The 25136-nt window shown below is 41.5% G+C and overlaps 1 protein-coding gene across 1 annotated transcript; it reads right to left on the bottom strand.

The window, feature by feature from the left end:
- Positions 1–352: 352 nt before the first annotated feature.
- On the bottom strand, positions 353–14551 carry LOC147902198 (ubiquitin-conjugating enzyme E2 36). Its single transcript, XM_087374767.1, has 9 exons — positions 14361–14551; positions 14048–14075; positions 13802–13888; positions 13096–13154; positions 12091–12132; positions 11884–11957; positions 11166–11263; positions 11004–11069; positions 353–605 (listed from the first exon to the last, which is right to left on the bottom strand). The coding sequence occupies exons 1-8, from the start codon at positions 14406–14408 to the stop codon at positions 11032–11034; spliced, it is 474 nt and encodes a 157-aa protein (XP_087230893.1). The 5' UTR covers positions 14409–14551; the 3' UTR covers positions 353–605; positions 11004–11031.
- Between the last annotated feature and the right edge of the window lie 10585 nt (positions 14552–25136).

The raw sequence follows: 25136 nt of genomic DNA, 5'->3' as shown, positions 1-25136 counted from the left end.
TACTTAGGAGCGGCAAAGCCACTAGTAGAAATTGCAGCAGTAGCATACATTCCTTGAGCCAGAATTCACCCATGAAGATTCAACACTGATTGGCCATCCCTTCCCATCAGCACCCAATCAATAAGAACAACGCTCCTATCAAAGGTTCATGTACTCTAGTGTTCACATATTTATACAAAATACACATTCTGACTTTCCATAGCTTCTTCAGAGACAGAAAAAAATGTGCAACTTGTTTCCATTTTTACATTTTTTGACCTGTTTGCTTCCCTTTTATCATTAAAAAAAATGGAATTGCAAACAAATCAGATTAAACCTTGCTCCCCAAGATGACAAAGCAGGCCAGGAAATGTAAGAAACAGCGGCTCACATAAAATTATTAATAATGTCCATGATACTCAATGTAAGCTGCAGAATTCTTCCAAAGATAGAAAACTATAAATACATTTGGTAAATATCTGAAACCAGCTTTACTTACAGAAGACATGAAAGCATGAAATGGGCCAAATCTCGGCTACTCAACAAAAGGATAAGTAGCCTGTCCTTAAGAATATCCCCCTCTAAGCAAGCTGATTGTTATGGAGACCCACGTTCAAAGGGTTTACCTGAGAATATCATGAACCACCACATCAGGAATTACTTCTCAGCAACATACTATTTGCTAAAAGGAAAGAAGCCAACAAATACACAGAAACAGTTAACCCAATAACAAAATTAACTCCCACTTTCGAAACTAATGATACACCATTAAACCCCCCCCAACCCATACTATTTGCTAAAAGGAAAGAATCTTGTTTTAAACAGTTCAAAACAGATACGTTGAGGCATAAAAAATGTCTCCGATAGATAGATAGACTTTTTCTGGCCCATCCATGCCCTATACATGGCTCTTTAGTGATGCCATTCATACCCCATACCTGGGCCACCCAGCCCTTATGGCTGGGCCCATGTTGTCCATATGGCAGCCAGATCCCTGACAAATCTCTGCCCACACAGCCTCTCAGACTTGCCTATGTGGAAGCCTCTACAACTGCCCGCATGTCACTTGTCTCTTGCCCCAATATCTTGAATGTGTCATGCCCTTCGTCCCCCACACAAGTCAAGCATTCACCTCGTATCTCAATAATGGGTTCTTAGGAATTTCACGCCAAAGGCGAGTCTTCCACTGGTGTCCATAACAGTCAAAGTAGTGGTAAAAGGAAACAATACTTACACTGGCATTGATAAGCATTAGCTGAAAATGCCAAATAAAATATCTAACCGATGGGATGGTACATGAAATAATCTGTAAACAAAATGAAGGTAATCAAACTTATAACCATAATAATCATTTATTTGTTGCTACTGCTTCTATATGACCCCAAGGTCATATCATAAGCTAGCATTATCGAGACATGTCCAAGCAGGGGCCCCTCTAAAAGGGGTCTAGTGTGGCTTTAGGTCTATATCCAATGTACAAGTGCCCTTCCGTTAGAGACAACCTTGGGTAGGTTCTACATATATGACGTAAGGGCTCATTTGTGAGGATACCACACAGTGGACGCCCTACGAGACCGGGACCTAAAGTAGTGCATAGTCCCAAACACTTGTATTGGTGAACTCCTATGGTAGGACATAGGCATTACAACTGTGGGTGTGGCTAACTGTGGACATGGCTTGGTGCTTGGCCATACAGGTAAAGAGGCATAAGAGGCGTGTAAGGTACGAGACTCTAAAGACTCTTAAACTTTAGAGGCATACAAGCACTAGCTTTTTTGTTTTTTATTCTTTCAAGGGGGGGAGGAGCGAGTAGGAAGGGCCTTTTCTTTGGAAAAAGAAAAATATCACATCCCCCTCACCGATGTGATGCACTTTGCCAAGAACTACGACGACACTATCGTTCCTCGTGGTAAGAAAGCATGTCTCAAAGAAAAATGTTATGCACATCAACTCTGCAGTGCAAATTTTAAACAGAGGGCTGCCACCTGGGCAGCATGCAGGCTGCCAGGTGGGTAGCGAGAACAAAAATGAGTGGTTGCTGTTAAGAAGGCAGCAATAGCCTGATGATGTACGCTAGATGGTGGGTAGAAGGGCCCAGAGATGGGACAGGTACAAAGGCAGCAGAAGCCCTACACTAGGCAGAGCCCAGAAGAGAGCAGTATGGAGAATTGAGGGGGAAGACCTTACTAGATGCTAGCAATGATTTAACAGACCATAGAGCAAGGTATCTAGAGCCAGGCCGGGGTAGCTTGTCTGATCCTGAACTTGGCAGATACACAGAGGACAACACCAGGCACAGGCCCCGTAACAGGTCGGCAGAGGGGACAGGGTAGCAGACTGGGTTGGCAGTCTGCTGGCTCAGGTCGGCCACACTTTGGCCAGTCAGCAGGTGTCTGGCAGGGTCGGAGGCACAGTCAGTATGGCGGTCACAGTCTGTGGATCTGGTCAGCCAGATCTGGGTCACCCCGGCCCTGAAAATTGTCAGAAATGCGGCGGAATGCGAATAGACAGAGCAGGAATTGCACACGAGCGTGCAAGAGAATCTATATATACCTTTGTAAGACTAGAATAAGTCCAATCATACAAATTTAGAATTTTTGTTGTTCTAAAGATCAAAAATCTACAAAGAAAATAAAAGAGAAAATGAAAGAGAAGAAAAAAGAGGTAAACAAAAACTTTTATGAAAAGCAAAAGGAAGACATACTTAGCAAGCAAAGCAACACTTATGTCGTCATCAGTGCCCAAGCATAAGCAGCTATACTGGGTTTCTAAAGACCCGCGGAGTCTCTATGCTGGAAAACTCTGCTTTACTGCTGGAGAAAACCCACATTAGAATAATATGTACAACAAAGGGCCAAGGTGAGACCTATTTATAGGAGGTGCCTGCTGGTCACTTGGTTTATTCAGGCCGACTGACCCGACTTGAACTCCTGGTTGGCTGGTTAGTGTAACCTGACCTGCTGGTCCGCTGACCCAACCCAGTCTGGTCAGGTAGTTGGCCACTGGCCTCTAGTAGCTGGCCTCATATGGCTCCTACAACTCGTATTCAGCCCTTAATAAGCCCCTAAACCAGGCCATACAAACAGCCCTTCATCCAGCCTACATGCCTTGGCAACAGCCCCCCAAACTACTAGCAGAATTCCAGAAAGAGAAGCAGAAAAGACTACAACTATCCTCGGGCACACACACCCACATAACAGCCCGGTAGAGACAGTAGATAAACAGAATTATAACATAAATAGGCTCCCGTTGGGGGGGGAGAGGGGTTTGTCCAAGCAATTTGTTAGTGCCTGAGTTTGGGGCTGCATATTACAGCAAAAGGGAGGCCTACAGATTTACACTCGTGTTGGAGCAGCACTTTGCCAGCCCACTGATGCCCCATATGAGCAGGCAGGCTGACAGGTTTTTGTAAATGCCAGACAGAAGTATGAGAGAGCACTACCAGATGCCAGGGGTACACATCTAGGCACTACATTGGCTGCTAGATAGTAGAACAGTGAGCAGACTCTTTGTCCATTTTGGAGGAATCTCTTCTACATGTATTGGCTCTTCTAATTCTTCTGTGAAATGTTCAAAATCTTGCTTGTGCCCAGTACAGTACTTACGTGTGTATACTAATAGAGTGAGATTTGTTTACGCATTGTGTGACTCCTGGGCATAGTGTTCTGCTGCAGAAGTGTTGGCTATAACAAGCAACCTCCATCTATCATTGTAACAGTATCTTCCTATGACTGAGTTTGCATATAATCATGCAAACCACTCTGCCACTGAGCTGAGTCCATTTGTATTTAGGTATAGATTTCAGTCAGGCTCCCTCGACGATTGGCCTACAGAGCAAAAGGTTTGAGCACCTGCTGATTTCTTACAATTGCTGTCCCTAACTTAAGGGTAGTATAAACTTGACCTGAGTTAACTAACTCTAAAGGACCCTTTTAAATGGGTCATGTGCTAGGACATATACCTTTGTAAGACTAGAATAAGTCCAATCATACAAATTTAGAATTTTTTGTTGTTCTAAAGATCAAAAATCTACAAAGAAAATAAAAGAGAAAATGAAAGAGAAGAAAAAAGAGGTAAACAAAAACTTTTATGAAAAGCAAAAGGAAGACATACTTAGCAAGCAAAGCAACACTTATGTCGTCATCAGTGCCCAAGCATAAGCAGCTATACTGGGTTTCTAAAGACCCGCGGAGTCTCTTGGGCAAACCCAGTGCTTGCTAAAATACGTCAAATAAACAAAAGAGAATGAAAACAAGAAATAAAGAAGAAACGAAGCAGGTGACTTAAGCAAAAATAAACAAGCAAGTCAAGAAACAAAAACTTCCAAAAAAACTATCTCTCTCTCTCTCTCTCTCTTATTTAAAACATAAAAAGTTAAAAGGCACTTTACACTTATGTCTCGTTTCTGCAAAGAGGCAAAAATACATTTCTAACTTAGAAAGCACAAGTATACTCAAACAAACTCTCTTTTGAAACTAAAAGAAAAACGGGCTATTCAGCTCCCCGCTTTTTGTTTTCAGCTTAAGTTCAATCATTCTAAACAAACCTAAGGCCGAAACACCATAGATAAAAGACTTCATATCTAAGAATGTGCGAACTTTTTTCATTATTTTCCTTGGATTATACCTCTTGTGTAATAGTAAAGTGATCAAATTACTACAATGAGTGATAAAAGACTCCTTAGTTGTACAAAGGCGGGAAAATCTATGGAATTGGGAAGAAATGACTCCATATTTTGCCAAATCAAAAATGTTTGAGTCAATGTGAGGCATTTTTATAATGTGTAAACCACTATATTCAGGTTGTTCACGTTTATCGTATATATCAACCTCTAATCCTATGGTAGATTGAGAAAGTCTAAGATCTAAGAAAACACAAGAATCCCCTTTTGAAGTGCAGTTCAGTTCACAAGAGTCACGAGGATAGATTCCTTCTCCAAAAGCTCTAGCGTCTTTGTACATAAAGTCTTGAAAGTTAGGAACATCTGGTACAAATAAATCATCTATAAAACGCCTAACTTGACTAAGCTTATGTAAAATGATAGGGCAGGTATTGATAGAAATAAGACGTTGCATAAACTCAAATTCATAAGTGAAAAGATAAAAGTTTGCTAAAAAGACGGCACAATTAGTGCCCATGGGGATTCCTATAACTTGTTGAAACAAAGAATCACCTATTGTGATGTAAAGATTATCTAAAAGAAAATCTATCCAAGAGCAAACATCTTCTACACTTACTACCTTTGTGTATCTTTTCTTTTTAGAACCTATGTCATGATCTTTATTTTTTAGCCACAAAAAGTCAAAGCATAAGGCTGATTTCTCAACTTTTAGCACTTTGCATCTATCTTTGTCAAATCTCAGCTTGAAAACTTCAGCCACTAGCTTTTTAATTCTAAACTTCAGGTCTTCCAGCTCAATCTTTGTGTAAAGCGTCGTAAAATCATAGGTTTGAAGGAGAATAGGAGACTCTTTTTCCTGAATGCTTCGAGAGGACATAACCTATTCTCGTGCCAGATCATATGATGTCCTGAAGGGCACATAACACTTGTTGCTCCCTTTTTGCCTGACACGAGTTACGAATCACATATAGGTGATAAATGATAAGGCAGACAGCTTTCGTAGTGTCTTGTGTCTCATTTGCTTTTGTCAGGTCTCTCATTTGCTTTTGTCGGGTCTCTCTATATTGTGCTTCACTTGCTGCATTGACATTAAAATAAATGGAGCATGTTGGGGTAAGTATGATCAAGGGCTTGCTCTATGGTGCATATGTGCATCTAGGGGAGTCACATGTGTGTTTGTGTGTGTTGTAAAGGCACATCAAGTGCTATGATGTGTCTAGTGTGTGACCTAAGTGATGATGTAAGACAAAGGGAATCCTACTGATGTAGGGATTGATTCCCACTGATGTAGGGACTGATTGCCACTATGTAGGGAAGGTATTACCTTCTCCCCCTTTTCTATAAGAGAGAGTCTTCTCTCTCACAATCATAATAGAGATTTCATTGTGCTCTCACACCTCTTGCAAGATGCATCTATTCTATCCTACGGGATTCTACAATTGGTATCAGAGCTTTAGGTTCTAGATCTAGCCTAGCCTAGCATTAGATGCTATCTCAAGCATAAACTACAAGTTTCTTCATCTTCTCCATTTTCCTCCTCCTTCCCAAAATCTTTGAGAGCTCTGTTCTCTGCCTACAAACGACCATTGCCCAAACCCTTTGAGCTGCAAACTCCTCACGTATGGGCGAAATTCCAGCTGCAAGCATTTGGTGAAATTTCGTCTGTATGCGCAATGCCAACACTCACACTCCTCGATGAACATTCGCACAATTCGGCCTCTGTACCTACCTATCTGCAAATTCCTCTGAGCCCGTGTTGGACGACACTGAGGGCAAGCTGCTGCTGAAATCTGAGCTCATTTGAACAACAGATGGAGGAGAAAACGACAAAAACCAGTCGGTCTTCTCAAACTTGGCTATGGCGACCTGACACAACATTGCGCCTCTCCTTGCTGGTAGCCCTTCTCTAGTATAAGGCCCTTCTTCCTGCATAAAAATCCCCTTGAAGAGAGCTATGAGCTGTGAGAATTGCACCCTCCAAGTTCAGGTCTCTGTTTTGGACAGTTTTGACAATGTTGTGAGTTTGATGCTACATTAGATGCTACTTTAGCATTTCTGATGTTTTAAAGTGTTGAAAAGCTTCAGTACAAATATGGCTACAGCTTTGCTTTAAGTTGCTACACCTGGATTTGCTTGGAATGCTTTCATTTAGCCACCTCTATGAAGCATGCAAGTGAAAACATCATTTCCATTATGTTTTGTAGTATGGAATTTGGTTGCAAGCCTTTGCTACTCTAAATGCTTGTATTTTGAAGCTCTTCAATTTTTTTCTAGCCTTGTAAGAGAGTAGACACTGCCCATTCTGGGTTAGACCCTCTCATGGCTACCATCTTAAATATGGATCTCTCATAACTACCATCTTAAATATGGATAAGTTCAATGGTAAAGGCTTTCACACATGGCAGATGAAGATTAAGTTTGCACTGATGAGGGAAAGCCTCTGGGGGCTTGTCAAACCTGCTTCAACTACTTCTTCAATAGCCTCTAATGTTGGAGAATCCTCAACTCCGACACATCCGGCAAGAGATCCTGCTAGAGAGGAGAAAGCCTATGGCATCATTGCCCTTGGCTTAGGAGATGACTATATTCATCACATTTCTGATTTAGAGTCTCCTTCTGAAGCTTGGCAGAAGCTTGACATTATTTTTACTGCTAGCTCTCACATCTCAAAATTGTCACTTAAGATTGCTTTCTTTGAATTGAAGATGGCTAGTGGCACTCCTTTGGCTGCCCATGTCAATTATATGCGGAGTCTCATGACTCAACTTGCTTCTATCAACTCTCCAATCACTACAGATGATGCAATGGCAGTCTTGCTCAAAAGTATGCCTGAAGATTATGATCATGTTGTTACCACTCTGAAAAATCTTCCTAATCCTACTCTTGAAGGTCTTATTACTGCTCTTCAAGAAGAAGAAAGGCACATGGAACTCCGGAGAGGCAATGACATAGCCTACCAGAGAGGCAATGACACAGCCTATGCCATAAAAATTCAAAGGGGCAAGTTTTCACCTTGCAAACATTGTCGGAAGACTAATCACCTCTCAAAAGATTGCTTCAAGATCAATCCATGCAAACATTGTGGCAAAAACAATCACCATGAAAAGTATTGTAGAGCCAAAAAGAAAGAAACTACAAAGTCAAAAACTGCCAATCTACTTTCATTTGATGAGTCTCCACAAGATGAAGACTATGCTTTTTAGGCACTTTGTTTATCATCACTTGGTCAAAATTTTGAGGTTCTCTGCCTGGAGTAGTACTCCAAAAAGAATATGTAAATCACCTCTGGTCACCATATGATGTAGGCCATGTGATATGTGTTTTGACTATCCCATTTCTGTGAACCTCACACCCTTGGGAACCCTTGCTAGCATGAGATCCTAGCCACAGATTAATCCTTGACCACCATGAGATGGCATGAGAAACTATGAGACTAGATGAATCCTTGACACTGCAAGAGGCAATTCCTTGAGGGGGGTTTGTTGGGGTAAGTATGATCAAGGGCCTGCTCTATGGTGCATATGTGCATCTAGGGGAGTCACATGTGTATTACACAATGTGGATATGGGATTCTTGTAACTATATAGCATACACAACATACACAGCATTCTGTAAATTTTAAAAAAAAATAATAAAGCGCGTCTATCAGTGCATTTATAAATGCATCTATTTACGTGTCTGTCTGTTCGACCAGCGTTTATATTTGCATCTATAAACGTGTTTATAAGTGCATCTATTTAAGCGTCTAAGTGTGCATTTATACACGCGTGTGTCTGATATATAGACACGCTAATAGACACGGGTCTCCAGACGCAAAAATAGATGCGCAAATAGACGCGCCCATAAGTTTTTTATTTAGTTCAAAAAACACGTCTGTGTGCGCGTCTATGGGTGCTTTGTCTTGTTGTGCATGAAGTAAAAATTTGTATTTATTTTCATAATTTGTGCCACTTCTTACTTGGATTATTTAACTCTTTAGCAGTCTATTGGAGATTCTATTTCTATTAGAGGGGAATTTCATGAACAAGGATATTCAACATCTCAGGTTGTTGACGCATTTGAAACATATGTTTTTTCAAGAAAAATTAAGAATATCATATACCAATTGAACTAAGTTCTCATTCCTTTGGATTTCAAAATGATATATAAGAGTTTAATAAAATTTTGTATGTCTATTTGAAACTTTTTAGAGATATATGGAGCCTCAAGCAACTACTCCTTGTATTGACAAGTCTCCACGTAATCCAATTTCAGAGAAGGTACGTTTATATTAATACCTTGAATGGTTCTCTACTTTTAGTAAAAAATTATACTTTTTCATGTAATTTATGTGACATCTTACTTGGATTGTGTTGTGAAGGCACATCAAGTGCTATGATGAGTCTAGTGTGTGACCTAAGTGATGATGTAAGACAAAGGGAATCCCACTGATGTAGGGATTGATTCCCACTGATGTAGGGACTGATTGCCACTATGTAGGGAAGGTATTACCTTCTCCCCCTTTTCTATAAGAGAGAGTCTTCTCTCTCACAATCATAATAGAGATTTCATTGTGCTCTCACACCTCTTGCAAGATGCATCTATTCTATCCTACGGGATTCTACAGAGCATCGTTGTCCTCTTCTCCATCAGGCAACACAGTTCAAACAATTTTGATAGACTGGCTGAAATGGTGTGCACCACTTTAATCCCATATGGATGTCACCCTTTTTGTGCAGGTATAGCAGGTCCAGATGCAGGTGCAGCAGCTCCAGAGCAAGTATAGCAGCTCCAGTCACACCAGTTGCAGGCGGGACAGGTGTAGCAGAGACGCAGCAGTCCATGATTGCTGCATGGTAGGTCGGCTGCTGCCACAAACCTGGTCGATGGCTGCAGATGGATCGGCCAGTCAGTGGCAGCCTGCAACCACAAACTGGGTCAGCCACTTCTGCACTAAAAGCCTGTAAAAGGAGGGTTTCCCTAATGTTTGGGCATCAGTCTTTCTCCAGGTTTGGTATAGAACTCCCTCAGCGGGCCTGCCGCCAGTGCAGCATGCCAGGGTTCTAATTCAGCAGTTGGGAAGAGAGCACCCAGCACCCTCTTGGCAACAGTACTTTTTCACCCTATTGGCTCAGTTGTATTCAGCTTTTTGGCCAGATATATCACAGAAATACTCTCTTCGGAAGGGGGGGTTATTGCAACCCAATCCAGCCTCAGATTCACACACACACCCACAGCAATAGCACGTGTCTTTGTGCGATTTACTATTCAGCAGTTAATAGGAGAGAGGGAGTTAGATTTCTCTCTATTACAGCCCAATAACAGAAGGACAATGAGCAAGCAACCCAATCTTTACAGTTCAGCAGTAGCCATCTGACTCATTTCTGAGGAGGATCTCTTAGTTCTACTCACTTGTAACCAGCGCTATTGGCTCAGCTGCATATTCTTTCCGCCCTTGGTGATTGTCAAGGCCATAAATAATAACACAGTAGAAACTCAGTATACATACAAGTCTTCTGCCACCGTCATAAGTAGTCCACGTGCATGGGTTGGGCCCTATTAGTCCACGTGCATGGGTTGGGCCCTATAGTCGCGCCACGTGGTGCCAACGGACTTCGTGCCAGCAGTTGCCTCCCACCCTACAGTCGCTGTCCACTGTGCAGTTATTATCGGCGTGGCAGTAGCGTGGCAGTCTAGCACGTGCGCAATGCACAACACTCAGATGGGCGACTCCTCACAAGGCCCCGTAGAGTACCAACCGCTCCCCCCACCTAGGGGAGCAGGGTCTATGAAGAGCACCATCTGTAAGTAAAATGGCCAATATTGCAAAGATTGCCACGATTACTAGAAAAAGATGTACTTGCGTAACTAACCTTAGAAAACTAAAGTGAGTCCACAATTGATGTGAGAAGAAACAACCTATACAGGTGCATTCAGAGTTCTGATCTACAGAAGGTTCCGTAGGTCTGATGCATGTTATTACAGGGACCATTTGATCTCAGAAAGGCAGGAAACTGCATCTGCAGTCTGAAGAACATCTGTACCAAAGTGCGCAACGACAAAATAACTCGTAGAAATTGTGGACTATAATGCCTGCTTGCAGATTCAATTGTTTACATAGAAACAAGGTCCATGATGAAACCAAAAGAGGAATCCATACAATGAGAATTTACAGCATATTAATCAAAGTACAAGCAAGAATGTGTTCAATACATGATTCTGATTACACCTCCCAGATACCAGAAATAACATTGGAAAATGTGCTTATTCTAAGAGATATACATATACCTAGATGAATCCAGGAACATTCCCAAACTCATCCTCTAAAATGTACTTATTCTAAGAGATATACCTTTGTAAGACTAGAATATGTCCAATCATAAAATTTAGATTCCTAAGAGAAGCTACACAGGAATGAACTTACATAGCAATCAATCATTTCGTACTTCACATCAGGCACCAGTTGCATACGATCGTGTCCATTCTTTCGCTGTAACAGAAACAAACTGCTTAGGGCTGTATTGTTGTTGAGGATGAGACTTTATGTCATTTGTGTCAGATACTGCATAACTGGTAGAGAAGTCACCTGTCTCGACTGCCTCGGCTTCATTGGTTTTCCAATGTTTGGCGATATTTTCCGAAAGTGGGTCATCTGGGTTAGGGGCACTCAAAAGCGCCTGAATGCTGAACAACAATTATTTTATCAAGGTCTGACCTTTCAAATACACAGTAAGGAAACCCTATGAAGCCGAAATGCCTAAAAATAGCACATCAAAAAGACATATACTGTTCCATATTACTTGTCAATCCACCAACTTCATTACACATTTAAAAAAGAGTACATATATACATCTTCATAAGACTAGGAATATATCGAATCTTACAAATTAATTTTTTTTATAGAACAAGCCAAAGAACAAGGGAAAGAAGGGAGTTTGTAAGAGAAGTACTCATGAATTACAAAGGCCTTCCACACTAATGATTGTGTAACATACAGACTGGGATTTGGAAAAAGACTCAAATGTATGCGTGCACACCCATACGCGCACGCACACACTGGCAGTTGGGCAAGAGTGCACGAATACTCGTGAGAACTCCCTGTTTGTTTTAAATACTCGTGAGAACTCCCTGTTTGTTTTAAATGGAAGGATGAAGAGAGAGAGAGAGAGAGAGAGAGAGAGAGAGAGAGAGAGAGGGGGGGGGGGTCAATCAACATTGTACGGCAGTCTTTTTTTTTTTAAGAACATGTGGACAATCCCAAAAACCACCATCCAAGTCTCCCTATAGCAATCTTCTATCCTTACCTCAAAAGAACAGTCCGGATTTGAAGAGCAGGGCTCCATTTGTCTTTCAAAATATCTAAGCAAATACGGCCCAGCTGTAAAAAAAAGGGGGTGGTGTCTCTAGCAGTCAAGTTCTATTCAAAATTTGCCAAAAGTACATGCAGCCTCAAAACTTTTAACTTGGGCTAGCTTAAGTACCAAATGTGCAACCACGAGCACAGTTGATACCTTATCAATATTTGGATGATATATCTTTGTCAAAAACCTAACCTGAAATCAGGCACAAAACACCCATCAGCATGTGCCAACAATGGTAATTCAAGACAAGAAAAAGGGAACATATCGTATCCTCTCCCTCCATGGAGTGTAATCATGCATCTGCAGCATTCTCACGAAAAAAACTTGTGGACTAATATTTTTCACGTGAAACTGTCTGCAGCTTCTGCTCATGCCTATGTCGTAGTAAATATAATTGTTGCCTATGTAGTGGTAAATATAATTGTAAAATCTTTGAAAGAAGCATTTAAACTACTAGCATTTTTTTAGGGGAAACACAACATTCAGAAGACAGAAACCCTAACGATGATAGCAAAGAACGTAAAGAGTATGCGCTCACAGCATACTTCAAAGGAAATATTTACGACATCATAAATTTACTCCCTCTTAAGGTTCTAACTCATAAAGTAGCAATATAAAAAAGCATATATAGAGAAATAAACATTGCAACAAAAGAAGCAGCAGCAAACCACTGCAAAATTACATTAGGAAAAGAATCCTGCATTTTAAATGACCCAATATTTTAGGAGCATCAGAAAAGCTTTCTGCACGATTTTGATGAAAGCATCCCGTAGCTGCGCATTATTCTGCACAATTTCTATCTCAATATACAAAACCACTTAAGCTCTCAAAATTATTAAAATTTTTTTGTCTCATTCCGCATACAGATAAAGAAAGCATACACAAAACGATGAAGAATCCCGATTCCCTTTCATACGAGAGAGGAAGATCTCCAGAAGATGACCGTTAAACATGGATTTTCATTGGGGACGTCCATCAAGTTTGAACAGGATTGAAACACATGCATAGAAACGAGCATCTCACAACATTGTATGATGACTCTCAGCGTCTTAGATTCTACCAATGCTTCAACAAAACGATGAGCAGTAGTTGTCAAGAGCATATACTAACAGATTCTTATCATAGCTTCATCAGTGAGTACATAAGAAGACTCACCTTAGGTGCAGCCATTGGATACTCTTCAGGTAAAAACAGCTCAAGTTTGAAAACCCCCCCTGCAACCACAACTTTTAAAAAGTGACAATAGGTCCTTTCTAGAAAGCTGTATTCTGAATGCTTTCTCAATCTTCTTGAAAAATCAAGCTTAAGGCACATAAACTTGACAGTAACCAGCCAAGTTCCACTCACATCAGGTTCAGCCTGCAGAGAATTTAAGTCGTAGCAAGAAAAATCAATTCCACATGAAGGCCCCCACCATGGAGCAGCCTTGTAAGAAGATGTGCCTCCCCAAATGCCCCCACTCACACAGATGTAAATACATGCATTTAATAGTTCTTCCAACTCACTGAACTCAAATCATGACCCTTGTTGGATTTTGACAGTCCTTAGCGTGTAAAAGCCATTACACCACTTCGGTCCCAGAAAGGCAGCACAAAGCTTAGGAAATCAAACAGTGGAATGTCCTTTTACAACACGGAATAATACAGCTTCAAGTTTTTGCATCATATGAGACCCATGGTGTAGGTTTTCAGGAACATTTGGCACATATGAAAGCCAGAACGTCATGACGAAGAAATGTGTGTGCGTCCTGTTATTTTGTCCCTTGAGAACTACGGTTAAGCTGAGTTTTATTTTACAGTTCGATCGATACATCCTTCATCGATAGCATCGGGTTACAGAAAAATAAGCAGCTTCCGTGTACCTTCATAAGGCGATTGGGCAGGGCCCAGGATCATCACATTGAAATATCGTAAATTATCCTCCGAAGGGGACGCACTAATTCCAGGGGCTGATGTTGAACATGAAAAATCATGGTACAGTCAGCCCAAATCAATGCTCAACTTCCTGAAGTATTTCTTTTAGATCGATCATGACTTATGCCCCGAATTCAAAGCGACACCAATAAAAATAGAGTTCCTGAAGAAGGGCATCATTCACGCAGTCGTACCCGGTTCGCTCAGCAACCGCTGTGTTTCCTGCGGTAATCAATTCATTTTATATTAAAAAAACCACTGAATTTAACAAGGAATCAAGCTTCCGTTGCAGCAGCAACAGGAAGTAATTAAAAAAAAGGCAAAGATCAGCCGAGCAAGGGCGAGATTAAAATGAATGACCGGCAAAATGATGGATCGACGGAACGTGAACAAGGAGCAAGCCGTGAAGCAACGGGAAACCGGGGTAAGAATACAAATATTTCGAAATGGAAAGCAAGCAGGAGGAAAACTGAAAATTTGAGGATGAAAAGTGAGGAATGGTGATACCTTGATGATGCGTCGAGGGAGGTTACTGTTGGCGGAGGCAGCAGACATGATGCGAGCTCGGGTTCAATGGTGATTAGGGTAAGGCAATGCACACAAAGGCAAACAAAGTGCAACAATTTTGCTTACTTTTCACAAGATGCTAGAAGACACACAGATACAAAGAAAAAAGAGTGTTGTAATACACAGTAGGTGGAGTGAGGTCTTGGTCTTCTTCACATTAGAACTTTCCCAAAGCCTCGGTTCATCCTCACCTAATCATGGTTGTGGACCCGATACCCGATCGCACCATCTTTTTGGGACAACCACCCCCTGCTCGAATGCGTGCATCTGCACCCGCTTCCTCCTGCTACTTCCTCGCGGAGTCTTCCTTCTTTCTTAGGAGTCTTCCTTCTTTCTTCACGTTGTTTCTCCCTCTGCTAAGATTGCAGATGTGCTCTCCGTTTCTGTTTCAATACCATGCCATTCCTTTCCTCACCTCGCAATCTGGCCCTTGCACCTTTACCAAGCTTTTCGGCTTTCCTATCTCACAGTGTCTATTTGCTTCTCTTGCAAGCCATGACGACCTGTTGATGCCATGGCGATGATCAGTAAACCGCCAGAATAGACCCACTAGCTCCCAATAAGAAAACCCTAAAATTGTGCTTTGCTTGAGGAAATCGTGCTCGGGCCTACAAGCATTGACGTGAATATTTGCAATGGCATACTAATGATAAATTATGTTGGGTGACCCCCCGTGTTTCAATCCAAGAGGAAAGTGTTATGAGAATCCCCACGTCTTGATAAGACAACCCTAAAAATATGATTGGTTGGGGAAATCATGTTTAGGATGCAAGCATTGATGCGACAAACTATGATGGCATAAGGACAATAAATGCCACCCATCTTGTTTGAATCTTAGGGTGGGTGCCCTCCCAAAAAGAAAGGCCTAAAAATATGCTCGATTGAGGAGATCATGCTTGCGATGCAACCATCGATAAATTGAAGCAAGATGTCATGATTACGATAATTTTGTGTCCCCTCAAAATGAGTTGACACCCCATCCCACAACAATACCACAACCTTTACGAGGCTAGAGTTTGGGGCAGACCACTACCTATAAGTACATGGTATCCTTTATGAGGCTACTGCTTGCATCATAAACACACGCAATGTAAATAGCCTCAAGAGAGTTGACGCAATATAAGGTATGGGATAGATTAGAAAAGCTATGAATCCTCTAAAACATGCAGACCATGAACACTAACTTTTGCCTTACCAAGGCATGGCCAAATAATGCCTTTCAAATTATGGGATTTTAGCATATATGGTAGTGTTATATTTATATCTGGGTCATTCTATTCATTGGATGTAGGATCTCATGGTAAGAAAGAGTTATGAATTATACAATATATGGTAACCTTTGGATTAGTCAAAGAGTCACAATTTAAAATCGTGAACACGATCTACAAGCTGGAAAGTGAAGTGATAAATGTGCTAATGGAGGCGAAGAGAGGAAGAAGAGAAGGCAGTTAAAGAGGGAGTAGGTGAAGGTGAGCAAGGGCTTTCCTGCTCTCATTGTGTTGGTTGCTTGTGGTCTCTGTGTTGGTGTTCTTTTCTTTCATTTGCTTTGCTTTTGTATCTTCAATTCTTTTATGTTGTGTCTTTAAGGCTTTACTCTTCATTGAAGTGGTAGTTTTGTTATGAGTTTCTAATTGTTTGAGTTTGTAGTCGTGCTTGGGCTCTCTTTTTTTTCTTATAGATTCTTTCTTCATTAAGCTTGAACATTGTAACATCTAATTCGAGAACTGTAGCCTCAAAATGAGAACTCTAGGGGAATCTTTCAAAGATTCCCTTCTTTTCACGTGAAATTTACATATTTTTTAAAAAGATGGCCATTTTGCACAATGTCTTTTGACAAAAGACATAAAAACCATCTTTTTTTGAAAACATTCGACAACGGTATTTTTAAACAGGCATGAAAACCTTTACTTAGAATACAAAATCCACATAAAATACAATAATGTCTCAAAACCATTACAATATGGACCTATGCATCCAATGCAAATAAAAGGGCCATGGCATGACATATTTCAAAAGTCTAACATGCTAGAAATTACATTGTTTCACAAATATACATGCCATTGATTCTACAAAGAATAGTACTCATCCTCGGATCCTATACCTTCAAATGCACTAGAGCTAAAGCTTTGTGTGGTAAAAGTTATAAGAGCCTTCCTCCTCCAAACTATCCACTAGAAAATTTAAACTTTTTGTAGATACATATTTTGGTACATCAGAAAGGAGCTTGGAACCCCAAAACCCTAAAAACAACTGCAAACAGAGGTATCTTGTGATGATTTTTTGAAAAAGCCCAGAGGGAAAAGCATGCGCCCACGTGCTAGGTCCATGATATGATTGACCTTCCTAGCGCACATTTGGTTGATGGTATCATCGACCAAACGCTCGCCAAGTCGATGATATCATGGACCTAGAGTCGAGTGCATGCTTTCCCATCTCGGATTTTCAAAAAATCATCAAAAGGTATCCATGTTTGTAGTCGTTTTCAGGGATTTGGGGGCTTCCAAGATCATTTGTAATGTCAAAAGTACCAAACTATGAATCTACAAAAAATTCTACTTTTTTTTCTCAAATAATTTAAAGGTTTTGACTCACTTGAATAAAAAATTTCCATTCTTTCTTTATGTGATTTAAAAGTGGGAAAAAAGTCTCGTTTGGACGATAATGAGTAGAACATGCTATTGGGTACGACAAGTTAAGATAATAAAAGTTATTTTTTGACAAAAATACAAAGGTCATGGGAAGGAAAAATCTTTAAGACTTTGAGAATATAGAAAATTGAAAGATATTTTGTGTTATAGTGGAGGCCCTTTTTAATTTATAGGCATGATGTTTGAAAAATGTATGAATTCTGTAAGTTTTTTGTTTTTGACTACGCAAAATATAGCTTTTCTTTTTTTTTAATTTTAATGAATTTTTGAGGGAATCCAATGTTATGTACTTGAAATAGATGTTACACTGTTAAGGTCTATTTGATTCAAATTAATACGACTCTCAACAGCAAGATTTCATTACCACAAAGTCACTCTGGATACAAACATTTGGTGAAGGGTTGGGCAATCAGATGAACTCAAGAACTCTACAAGAGAGTGGTTGGAAGACTCTCAGCTTAACCAAGAACTCATGTCCATTGCCTATGGAATGGATGCTCTAGATGCCTTCAATTCAAAATCATCTTGTATACTCTTGTCACAAACTACACCACTCCCACAAGCTAGCAATGCTTTGCATTTTTAGTTAGTTTTTGTTTATATTAATTAGTTCATGTTATTCGGACATGTATGAGGTGTATAGATTCCTCTTTCCATGTAAAATAATTAAAGCGAGAAAATATACTTTTGGTGCAAGTTTCAAGCTCTAGGAGGGCCTTTTTCTCCACCCCCTACCCTTCTCCAGAGCTAAATAGTAGTGAGTTGGAATATGCATTGCTTTCACGACTATGCGCATCACGATAAAGACTAATTTTGAACAACAAAAACAAACCCTTGGTAGGAGTTTGATAGATGTTTTGATGCTTCATGTGCATATGTTCTCAACAATGGATAGAGGAAATTGCTCCTAGGTTGAGAGCTCAAGATCTAGTCCCTAATGGTAGGCCATATAGGAGGGGATTCTATACAATGGGCCTTATCTACGGGGCCTGTGACCCAAGGAGAGCCAATAGGGGGTCAAGCAATCTAGATGGACATCTGACAAGGGGATCGTAGTATATGGGATCGTCAATATTTGTGCACCAGCATGCTACTAATAGACCGTCCCCTTTTGGTAGTACTCACAAACTAACTCCTTGATATTGACTCTTGGATAGTTGGAGGTGACTTCAATAATCTAGAGGTTGAGGAGGATAAGCAAGGAGGTACTTCTTTCTCAATCATGGGTGGCAATGACAAAGCGAGTCATTTGGGAGTAGTTTATTTTGAACATTTGGGGCCGTGATGATGGATCGAAGCCTAAGTTCGCCTAGATTCTAGGTAGCCTTTCTTTATCATTTTTTTCCTAAAGAAGCCTTGATGGTCTAAGTTGAGGATTGGGACTTTCATAGATGGGGATTTATAAATATTTGATCTTCGGTCACTCTCCCATGATTCTTTACTTGGAGCAGCTATGCTAAGGGTGTGAAGATAGTGGGAGAGAAGGAAGGAGTCTCACTTGCGGCTTTCTCACATACACAATGGGGGAATACACACAAAGGTGGAGGCTGAAAATAGTTTTCCTCTTCTTAGTTGTGAAAGCCAAAAGAACTCTAGTACAAAGAAATAGAAGAACCCTATATGTGGGTCTCAAACCAAACTCAGCTAACTAAGGTGGCATACTAACTGAGCCACGAACTAGGGTACATAAGGATAACTATCATCCAGCTATTATTCATGGGCGGTGTACCAACCGCATCTGCAGCTAACAAGTCGGTGACATAAATGCACAATGGTCACCCTGGCATATCACGAGTGGAGCTCGATATCTCAACACTCGCCTTCGACCTCAATCCCAATTCCTGCACACCAAGTAGGTCTCTGGACTTGCGTAGCTTCTCTGTGCCCAATGCCTTCGTGAATATGTCAGCTACCTGATCCTCTGTGCTGACATAAACTAGATCAATAAGAGCTAGTAAAACCTTCTCTCGCACATAGTGATAATGCACCTCAATGTGCTTTGTTCTAGCATGATAGACTGCCAAGTGTATACTACTCATGTTGTCACAATAAATGACAACTGGCCCATCTGTAGACTGATGCATATCATAAAGTAGCTTATGCAACCAAGCTACCTCACATGCACCCATTGCTGCACCCCTGTACTCAGCCTCTGTGCTCGACAAGGCAACTATAGGCTGTTTCTTGCTACTCCAAGTGACTGCAGCACTCCCAAAAGAGAACACGTATCCATTGGTAGATCGTCTATCAGAAATGCTACCACCCCAATTAGCATTAGTGTATTCATGCAACTGTATCTGAACCCCAGTCTTATAAAATAGTCCATACTGCAATGTGGACTTCACATACCTGAGTATGCGTCTAGCCGCATCCAAATGCGGTTTCCTTGGAGCCTGCATAAACTGACTTACCAATCCAACAACATAGCTCGGCCTGGTAATAGTCATATAAATCAAACTTCCTACTATGCGTATGTACATAGTAGGGTCTTCTAGAAGCTCACCTACATCTGTGCTTGGCTTTGTGGGGGTTAAAGGTCACTGTGCCTTAACCCCGGTTATGTACAATACTCAAACACATATATAAATGAATGAAAAAGAAGATTAGGGTGGTTCTGCACCCATCAAAACTTGTGTGGCTCTCTGTCTCTCTCTCTCCTTCTTCCATTCTTGCTTCCGTTGAGAGCACTCTCAACTGGTATCAGAGCCCGGGTGATCTAGCTGAGCGTGCGTGAATGCTTGGAAGCTCAGCAGCTCTGTGGGAGGAAGGAGAAGCTCTGTGGAAAGCTTTGTGGGTGACTTTACTTGCATCCGAGTGTGCAGAGACCTTGGAAGAACCTTTGGAAAAGTCACTTTGGCTTTGCGAAGTGGTTTTGAGAGCCTGTTAAGAGCTTTCAAAGAAAAAGTCGTTTTTTGAGCTTTTCCCTGTTCCGTTCGATGACAGAGACTCCGTATTGACTTGTAGAGGCAACTATTGCTTGCTTTTGGTGTCCACATTACTTCAGGAGCTTGGAAACACCTTCATTCTTGAATCTGGGATCATTTCAGTGGATTTCTGACTCACTGTGTCAGTTCCTGCGTTTTTTGCCCGGGTGTTGGAACTCAAGTTTGGAGCAACCATTTGCAGATCTGTCCGTTCCGGTGGACTCAGGAGGTCCTAAAACTTCTATGTTGCTCATCATTCGCACTCCGGTGGAGTTTACAGATAGCTCTGTTTCAAAAAACGTTTTTCAGTCCGTGTGTTGGACCCAGTGATTGAGACCACGGTTTCCAAAACCGTGTGTCCCATTGCGTTCCGGACGCCCAAAAACCCCTACCTATCAGTTCTTGCGCGATTCGGTGGAGGATTTTCAGAGTTATAAATCTCTGTGTATTCGATTTCGTCTCTCTGTTATGCATTTTTCATACTAAGGTTTTGAAACCTTAGATTTATGCCACATGGCAGTGGATAAGTATTGACTCCCATTTCTCACTCATCGGTTAGGATTTTGGAGTTCTGGCAGAAGAGAGATATTTGCAGATTTTCTTGCTGAGTCCGATTATGCAATGGCGCCCATGTTTTGAAGCATCTCAGGTTCTATTTTCAGTAGCGCTCATTACCGTGGGACTATGATTTCTTGAGCATACCTTATGCAGATCACTCTGGTTGCAGTTTGAGCAGTGTGCGCTCATTCGTGGTATGCATTGGGTTGCAATGGATGATTTATAGGCCATTTGGATGCATTGCGGTCCTTGTTGGATGCGCTGATAGGCCCAAATTGCCTTGTGGGATGCTATTTTTTATGGACGCTTTGCACATGGATGCTATTTTAAGCTGAGGGACAGCTTTGACACATTGCAGGTGATGCACTGATAGTGCTATGCTCTCTTGGATGAGACATTATTGATGCATATGCCAGTGGACAGTGTTTATGCTTGAGTCATTTGGCACTTATTGGCATTTTCTTTTGGGCCAGATTTGCTCATATGGATGCATAGTATATGCACATGAGTCAGATGCATCTTTTGATGCTTTGAGCTTTGAATTTTGGTGATATTTCACTCTATTGTGGCATACACATTTGGGTGCACCTGGTATTTGGTGTGATTCTCTCTTGCAGGTACTAGCATTTGGGATTTTGCTTTATTTGCATCATGGCATCCTCTTCCATGTCTGAAAAGGAGTTTTTCAGCATTAAAAAGTTTGATGGGACAAACTTTTCGTTGTGGAAAGAACAAATAAGGGATGTGCTTATTCAAAAGAAGCATATTAAACCCTTGGCAGGTATTGAAGCTAAGCCTGCGGATATGTCTGAGGATGATTGGAATGAGTTGCATGCATTAGCAAAGTCTACTATTAGACTTCATCTTGCAGAGTCAGTTTATTTCACAGTAGTAAATGAGCAGACTACAGAAGATTTGTGGAAGAAACTGTGTGCCACTTATGAGAAGGAAACTGCCTCTAATAAAGTTTACCTCATGAAGAGGTTGTTTGAGCTGCAGATGAAGGAAGGGGTCTCCATTGCTTCTCATTTGAATGAATTTAATATTATTTTCAGCCAGCTTCAGGCTCAGAAAATGAATTTTGATGCGGAGACTAAGGCAATATTTCTCTTATGTTCATTGCCATCCTCATGGGATACCTTCCGTACAGCTGTCAGTAACTCTGCACCTGGTGGAGTACTGAAATTTGATGATGTTGTGGGTAGCTTGTTGGCCGAGGAGATTAGACGGAAGTCTATGGATGGCAACAAGCAGGATGCAGCCTTAAATGTGCAAAGGGGCAGATCACAGTTCAGGGGGAAGTCCCAAGAAAGAGGGAAGTCTCGTAGCAAATCCAGGGCACGGAACATTGAGTGTTACCATTGTGGCAAGAAGGGCCATATGAAAAAGGATTGCTACAAGCTGAAAAGAGAGCAAAAGGATAAGAAAAAGAATGCAAATTGGGGTGCAAATCAAAAGGAAGAGAGTCCAAGGGAGGACAAAGGAAAAGTGAAGATCGAGGAGATCAATGCAGTCACACGTGATAGTGACAATGATGTTCTCTTCATGTCTAGTTTATCTGCAGAGTTGCTTACCACTTCAGATGATGCATATTCCCAGGATTGGATTTTGGATTCTGGTGCTTCATTCCATGTTACTCCCCATAGGGAATGGTTCTCCACTTATGACAGTGGAAAGACAGGTTGTGTGCATCTTGGAAATGACTATGCATGTGACATAGTGGGAGCAGGTGACATAAAGTTTTCTTTTGCAAATGGGTCTGCATTTGTTTTGAAACATGTGAGACATGTGCCTAAGCTGACCAAGAGTCTTATTTCAGTGGGTCAGCTAGATGATGCTGGTTTTCACACCACTTTTGGCTTTCAAAGTTGGAAAATTCAAAAGGGCTCTATGCTTTTGGCTAGGGGTGCCAAGTGTGGGACTTTGTATCCCTTACATGTATCAGGGGTATTTGATCATGTTGTTGCAATAACCGAGCAGCCAAGCACTTCTTTGTGGCATTGCAGGTTGGGGCACATGAGCCAGAATGGAATGAAACTCTTATGCCGTTTGGGTTATGTACCGCATTTGAGTTTCTCTGATTTTGAATTTTGTGAGCATTGTCTCTATGGAAAGCAGACTAAATTAGCCCATAAAAGAAGGGGAAAGAAAGAGTTTGAAATGCTTGATTTGGTGCATTCAGACGTATGTGGTCCCATGCCTACACGGTCATTAGGCGGGGCTGAATACTATGTGACATTCATTGATGATGCAACTAGGAAAGTTTGGGCTTATGCTATAGCTAGGAAGAGTGATGTGTTCCAGGTATTTCAGAAATGGCTGGCCTTGGTTGAGAATCAGTCAGCTAGAACGCTTAAATGCCTACGAACTGACAATGGTGGAGAGTATCTCTCTCATGACTTTCAGCATTTCTGTGATACACGTGGGATTAAGAGGGAGCTCACATCCCCTCGTACTCCAGAGCAAAATCCAGTTGCAGAAAAGATGAACCGTACCATTCAAGAAAGGTTGCAATGCATGCTTTCCAATGCAAGTCTTTCTGGTGGTTTTTGGGCTGAGGCAATGAAGACTGCAGTGCACGTGATCAATAGATCACCTAGCAAGAGTTTGGATGGTGGTATTCCTGAAGAGGCATGGAGTGGCAAGAAGCCCTCTTACTCTCATTTGCGTATATTTGGGTGTGAGGCATATGCACATGTGCCAAAAGAGCTTCGAAAGAAGCTAGATCCTAAGTCTAGGAAATGCATCTTTCTAGGTTATGGTGAAAGTGGAGAGATGGGCTATCGTCTCTGGGATCCAGAAGCAAAGAAGATCATACGCAGCCATGATGTGGTCTTCAATGAGAAGAAGATGCATAAGGCACCCATGAGGGATGTGGAAATGAGGAGAATCACTTTCCAGGATGTGAATCCACCTGCCTATGTTGATAGACAGCAAGCTGTCCATGCACCAAATGTGCAAGAAATGGTACCACCAAGTACTCCCACAGGTATACAATCAAGGGTAGATGATGGATCATCTATTGGTGGAAATGATGAGCCAAATGTGGCTGATATGCAAGTGGGACAGCAAGCTGAAATGCCATTGAGAAGATCATCTAGAGTGTCTAGACCGCCTGATAGGTTTGTTCCAGGGGTAGACTATGTAATGCTTACTGATTGCAGGGAGCCTTCTTGCTACAAAGAGGCTATGATGCGTGAGGATCAACGCAAGTGGGAGTATGCTATGCAATCAGAGATGAGTTCACTTATGAAGAATAAGACTTGGGACTTGGTTTCTTTGCCACATGGAAAGAAAGCATTGCCATGTAAATGGGTCTACAAAATGAAGGTCACGGGTGATGATGTGCCTAGGTACAAGGCCCGTTTGGTTGCTAAAGGGTTCAAGCAAGAGAAAGGTGTGGACTTTGATGAGATATTCTCTCCGGTTGTGAAGATAACCACACTTAGATGCATGCTTGGACTAGTGGCAGTAGAGGATATGGAGCTTATGCAAATGGATGTCAAGACAGCTTTCTTGCATGGGGATTTGCATGAGGAAATTTACATGGTGCAGCCGGAAGGCTTTGAAGAAAAGGGCAAAGAGCATTTAGTTTGCAAGCTGAAAAAGAGTCTCTATGGTCTTAAGCAAGCACCTAGAGAATGGTATCAGAAGTTTGATGCTTTCATTCGGTCCCAGGGTTTTAGAAGGAGTGAAATTGATCACTGCCTCTACACTAAAAGGGCTAAGGATAATAGCCTGATAATCCTGGCACTATATGTGGATGATATGCTATTGGCTAGCAAGAATACTTATGAGCTAGATGCATTAAAGGCCAAGTTGCATGAGGCCTTTGATATGAAGGATTTGGGATTTGCAGGTCATATTCTTGGTATGCGCATCACGCGTGATCGGAGTAGGAAACTCCTTTGGCTTTCACAAAAAGAGTATGTTACAAAAGTATTGCAGCGTTTCAATATGGAGGGGGGGAAGGCAGTGAGTACTCCATTGCCTCCATATGTGAAACTGAGTCATACAGATAGTCCCAAATCAGATGAGGAGAGGGCCATGATGGCCAAGGTTCCTTATGCATCAGCGGTTGGGAGTCTTATGTATGCTATGATAGCTACTAGACCAGACATTGCATTTGCAGTGGGAGTTGCTAGCCGATATATGGCTAATCCAGGAAAGAGGCATTGGGAGGCAGTTAAGTGCATCATGAGGTACATGAAGGGTACCAAGGAGATGTGCATTTGCTTTGGTAAAGGAGACATGCGTGTACTTGGGTACACAGATTCAGACTATGCAGGGCATGTGGATAGTAGGAGATCCACTTCTGGTTATGTGTTCACCTTTGCAGGTGGTGCAGTGTCGTGGATGTCTCACACACAGAAGTGCGTTGCTTTGTCTACCACAGAGGCTGAGTATGTTGCAGCCACAGAGGGTTGCAAGGAGGCTATATGGCTTGATCGGCTAGTGGGAGATTTGGGGATTCATACAGGTGTACCGACATTGCATAGTGATTCCATGAGTGCTATTCAGCTAGCACGGAATCCGGTCTTTCATGCAAAGACCAAACACATTGAGGTCAGGTACCATTTCATCAG

The sequence above is a fragment of the Dipteris shenzhenensis genome, chromosome 5 (assembly GCF_047967505.1).
Source record: "Dipteris shenzhenensis isolate YYH24624 ecotype China chromosome 5, Dip_SZ_1.0, whole genome shotgun sequence".
Taxonomy (NCBI): domain Eukaryota; kingdom Viridiplantae; phylum Streptophyta; class Polypodiopsida; order Gleicheniales; family Dipteridaceae; genus Dipteris; species Dipteris shenzhenensis.
This window is presented reverse-complemented; position numbering and strand designations above follow the sequence as displayed.

What these genes read in the sequence shown, in the direction of transcription:
- LOC147902198 (XM_087374767.1), bottom strand. Translation starts at nt 14,408, where the DNA reads ATGTCTGCTGCCTCCGCCAACAGTAACCTCCCTCGACGCATCATCAAG. An exon ending in TGCCCAATCGCCTTATGAAG is followed by an intron (nt 13,155 to 13,801) that starts GTACACGGAAGC and finishes TTGTGGTTGCAG; the next exon opens with GGGGGGTTTTCAAACTTGAG. An exon ending in ATCCAATGGCTGCACCTAAG is followed by an intron (nt 12,133 to 13,095) that starts GTGAGTCTTCTT and finishes GCCTGATTTCAG; the next exon opens with GTTAGGTTTTTGACAAAGAT.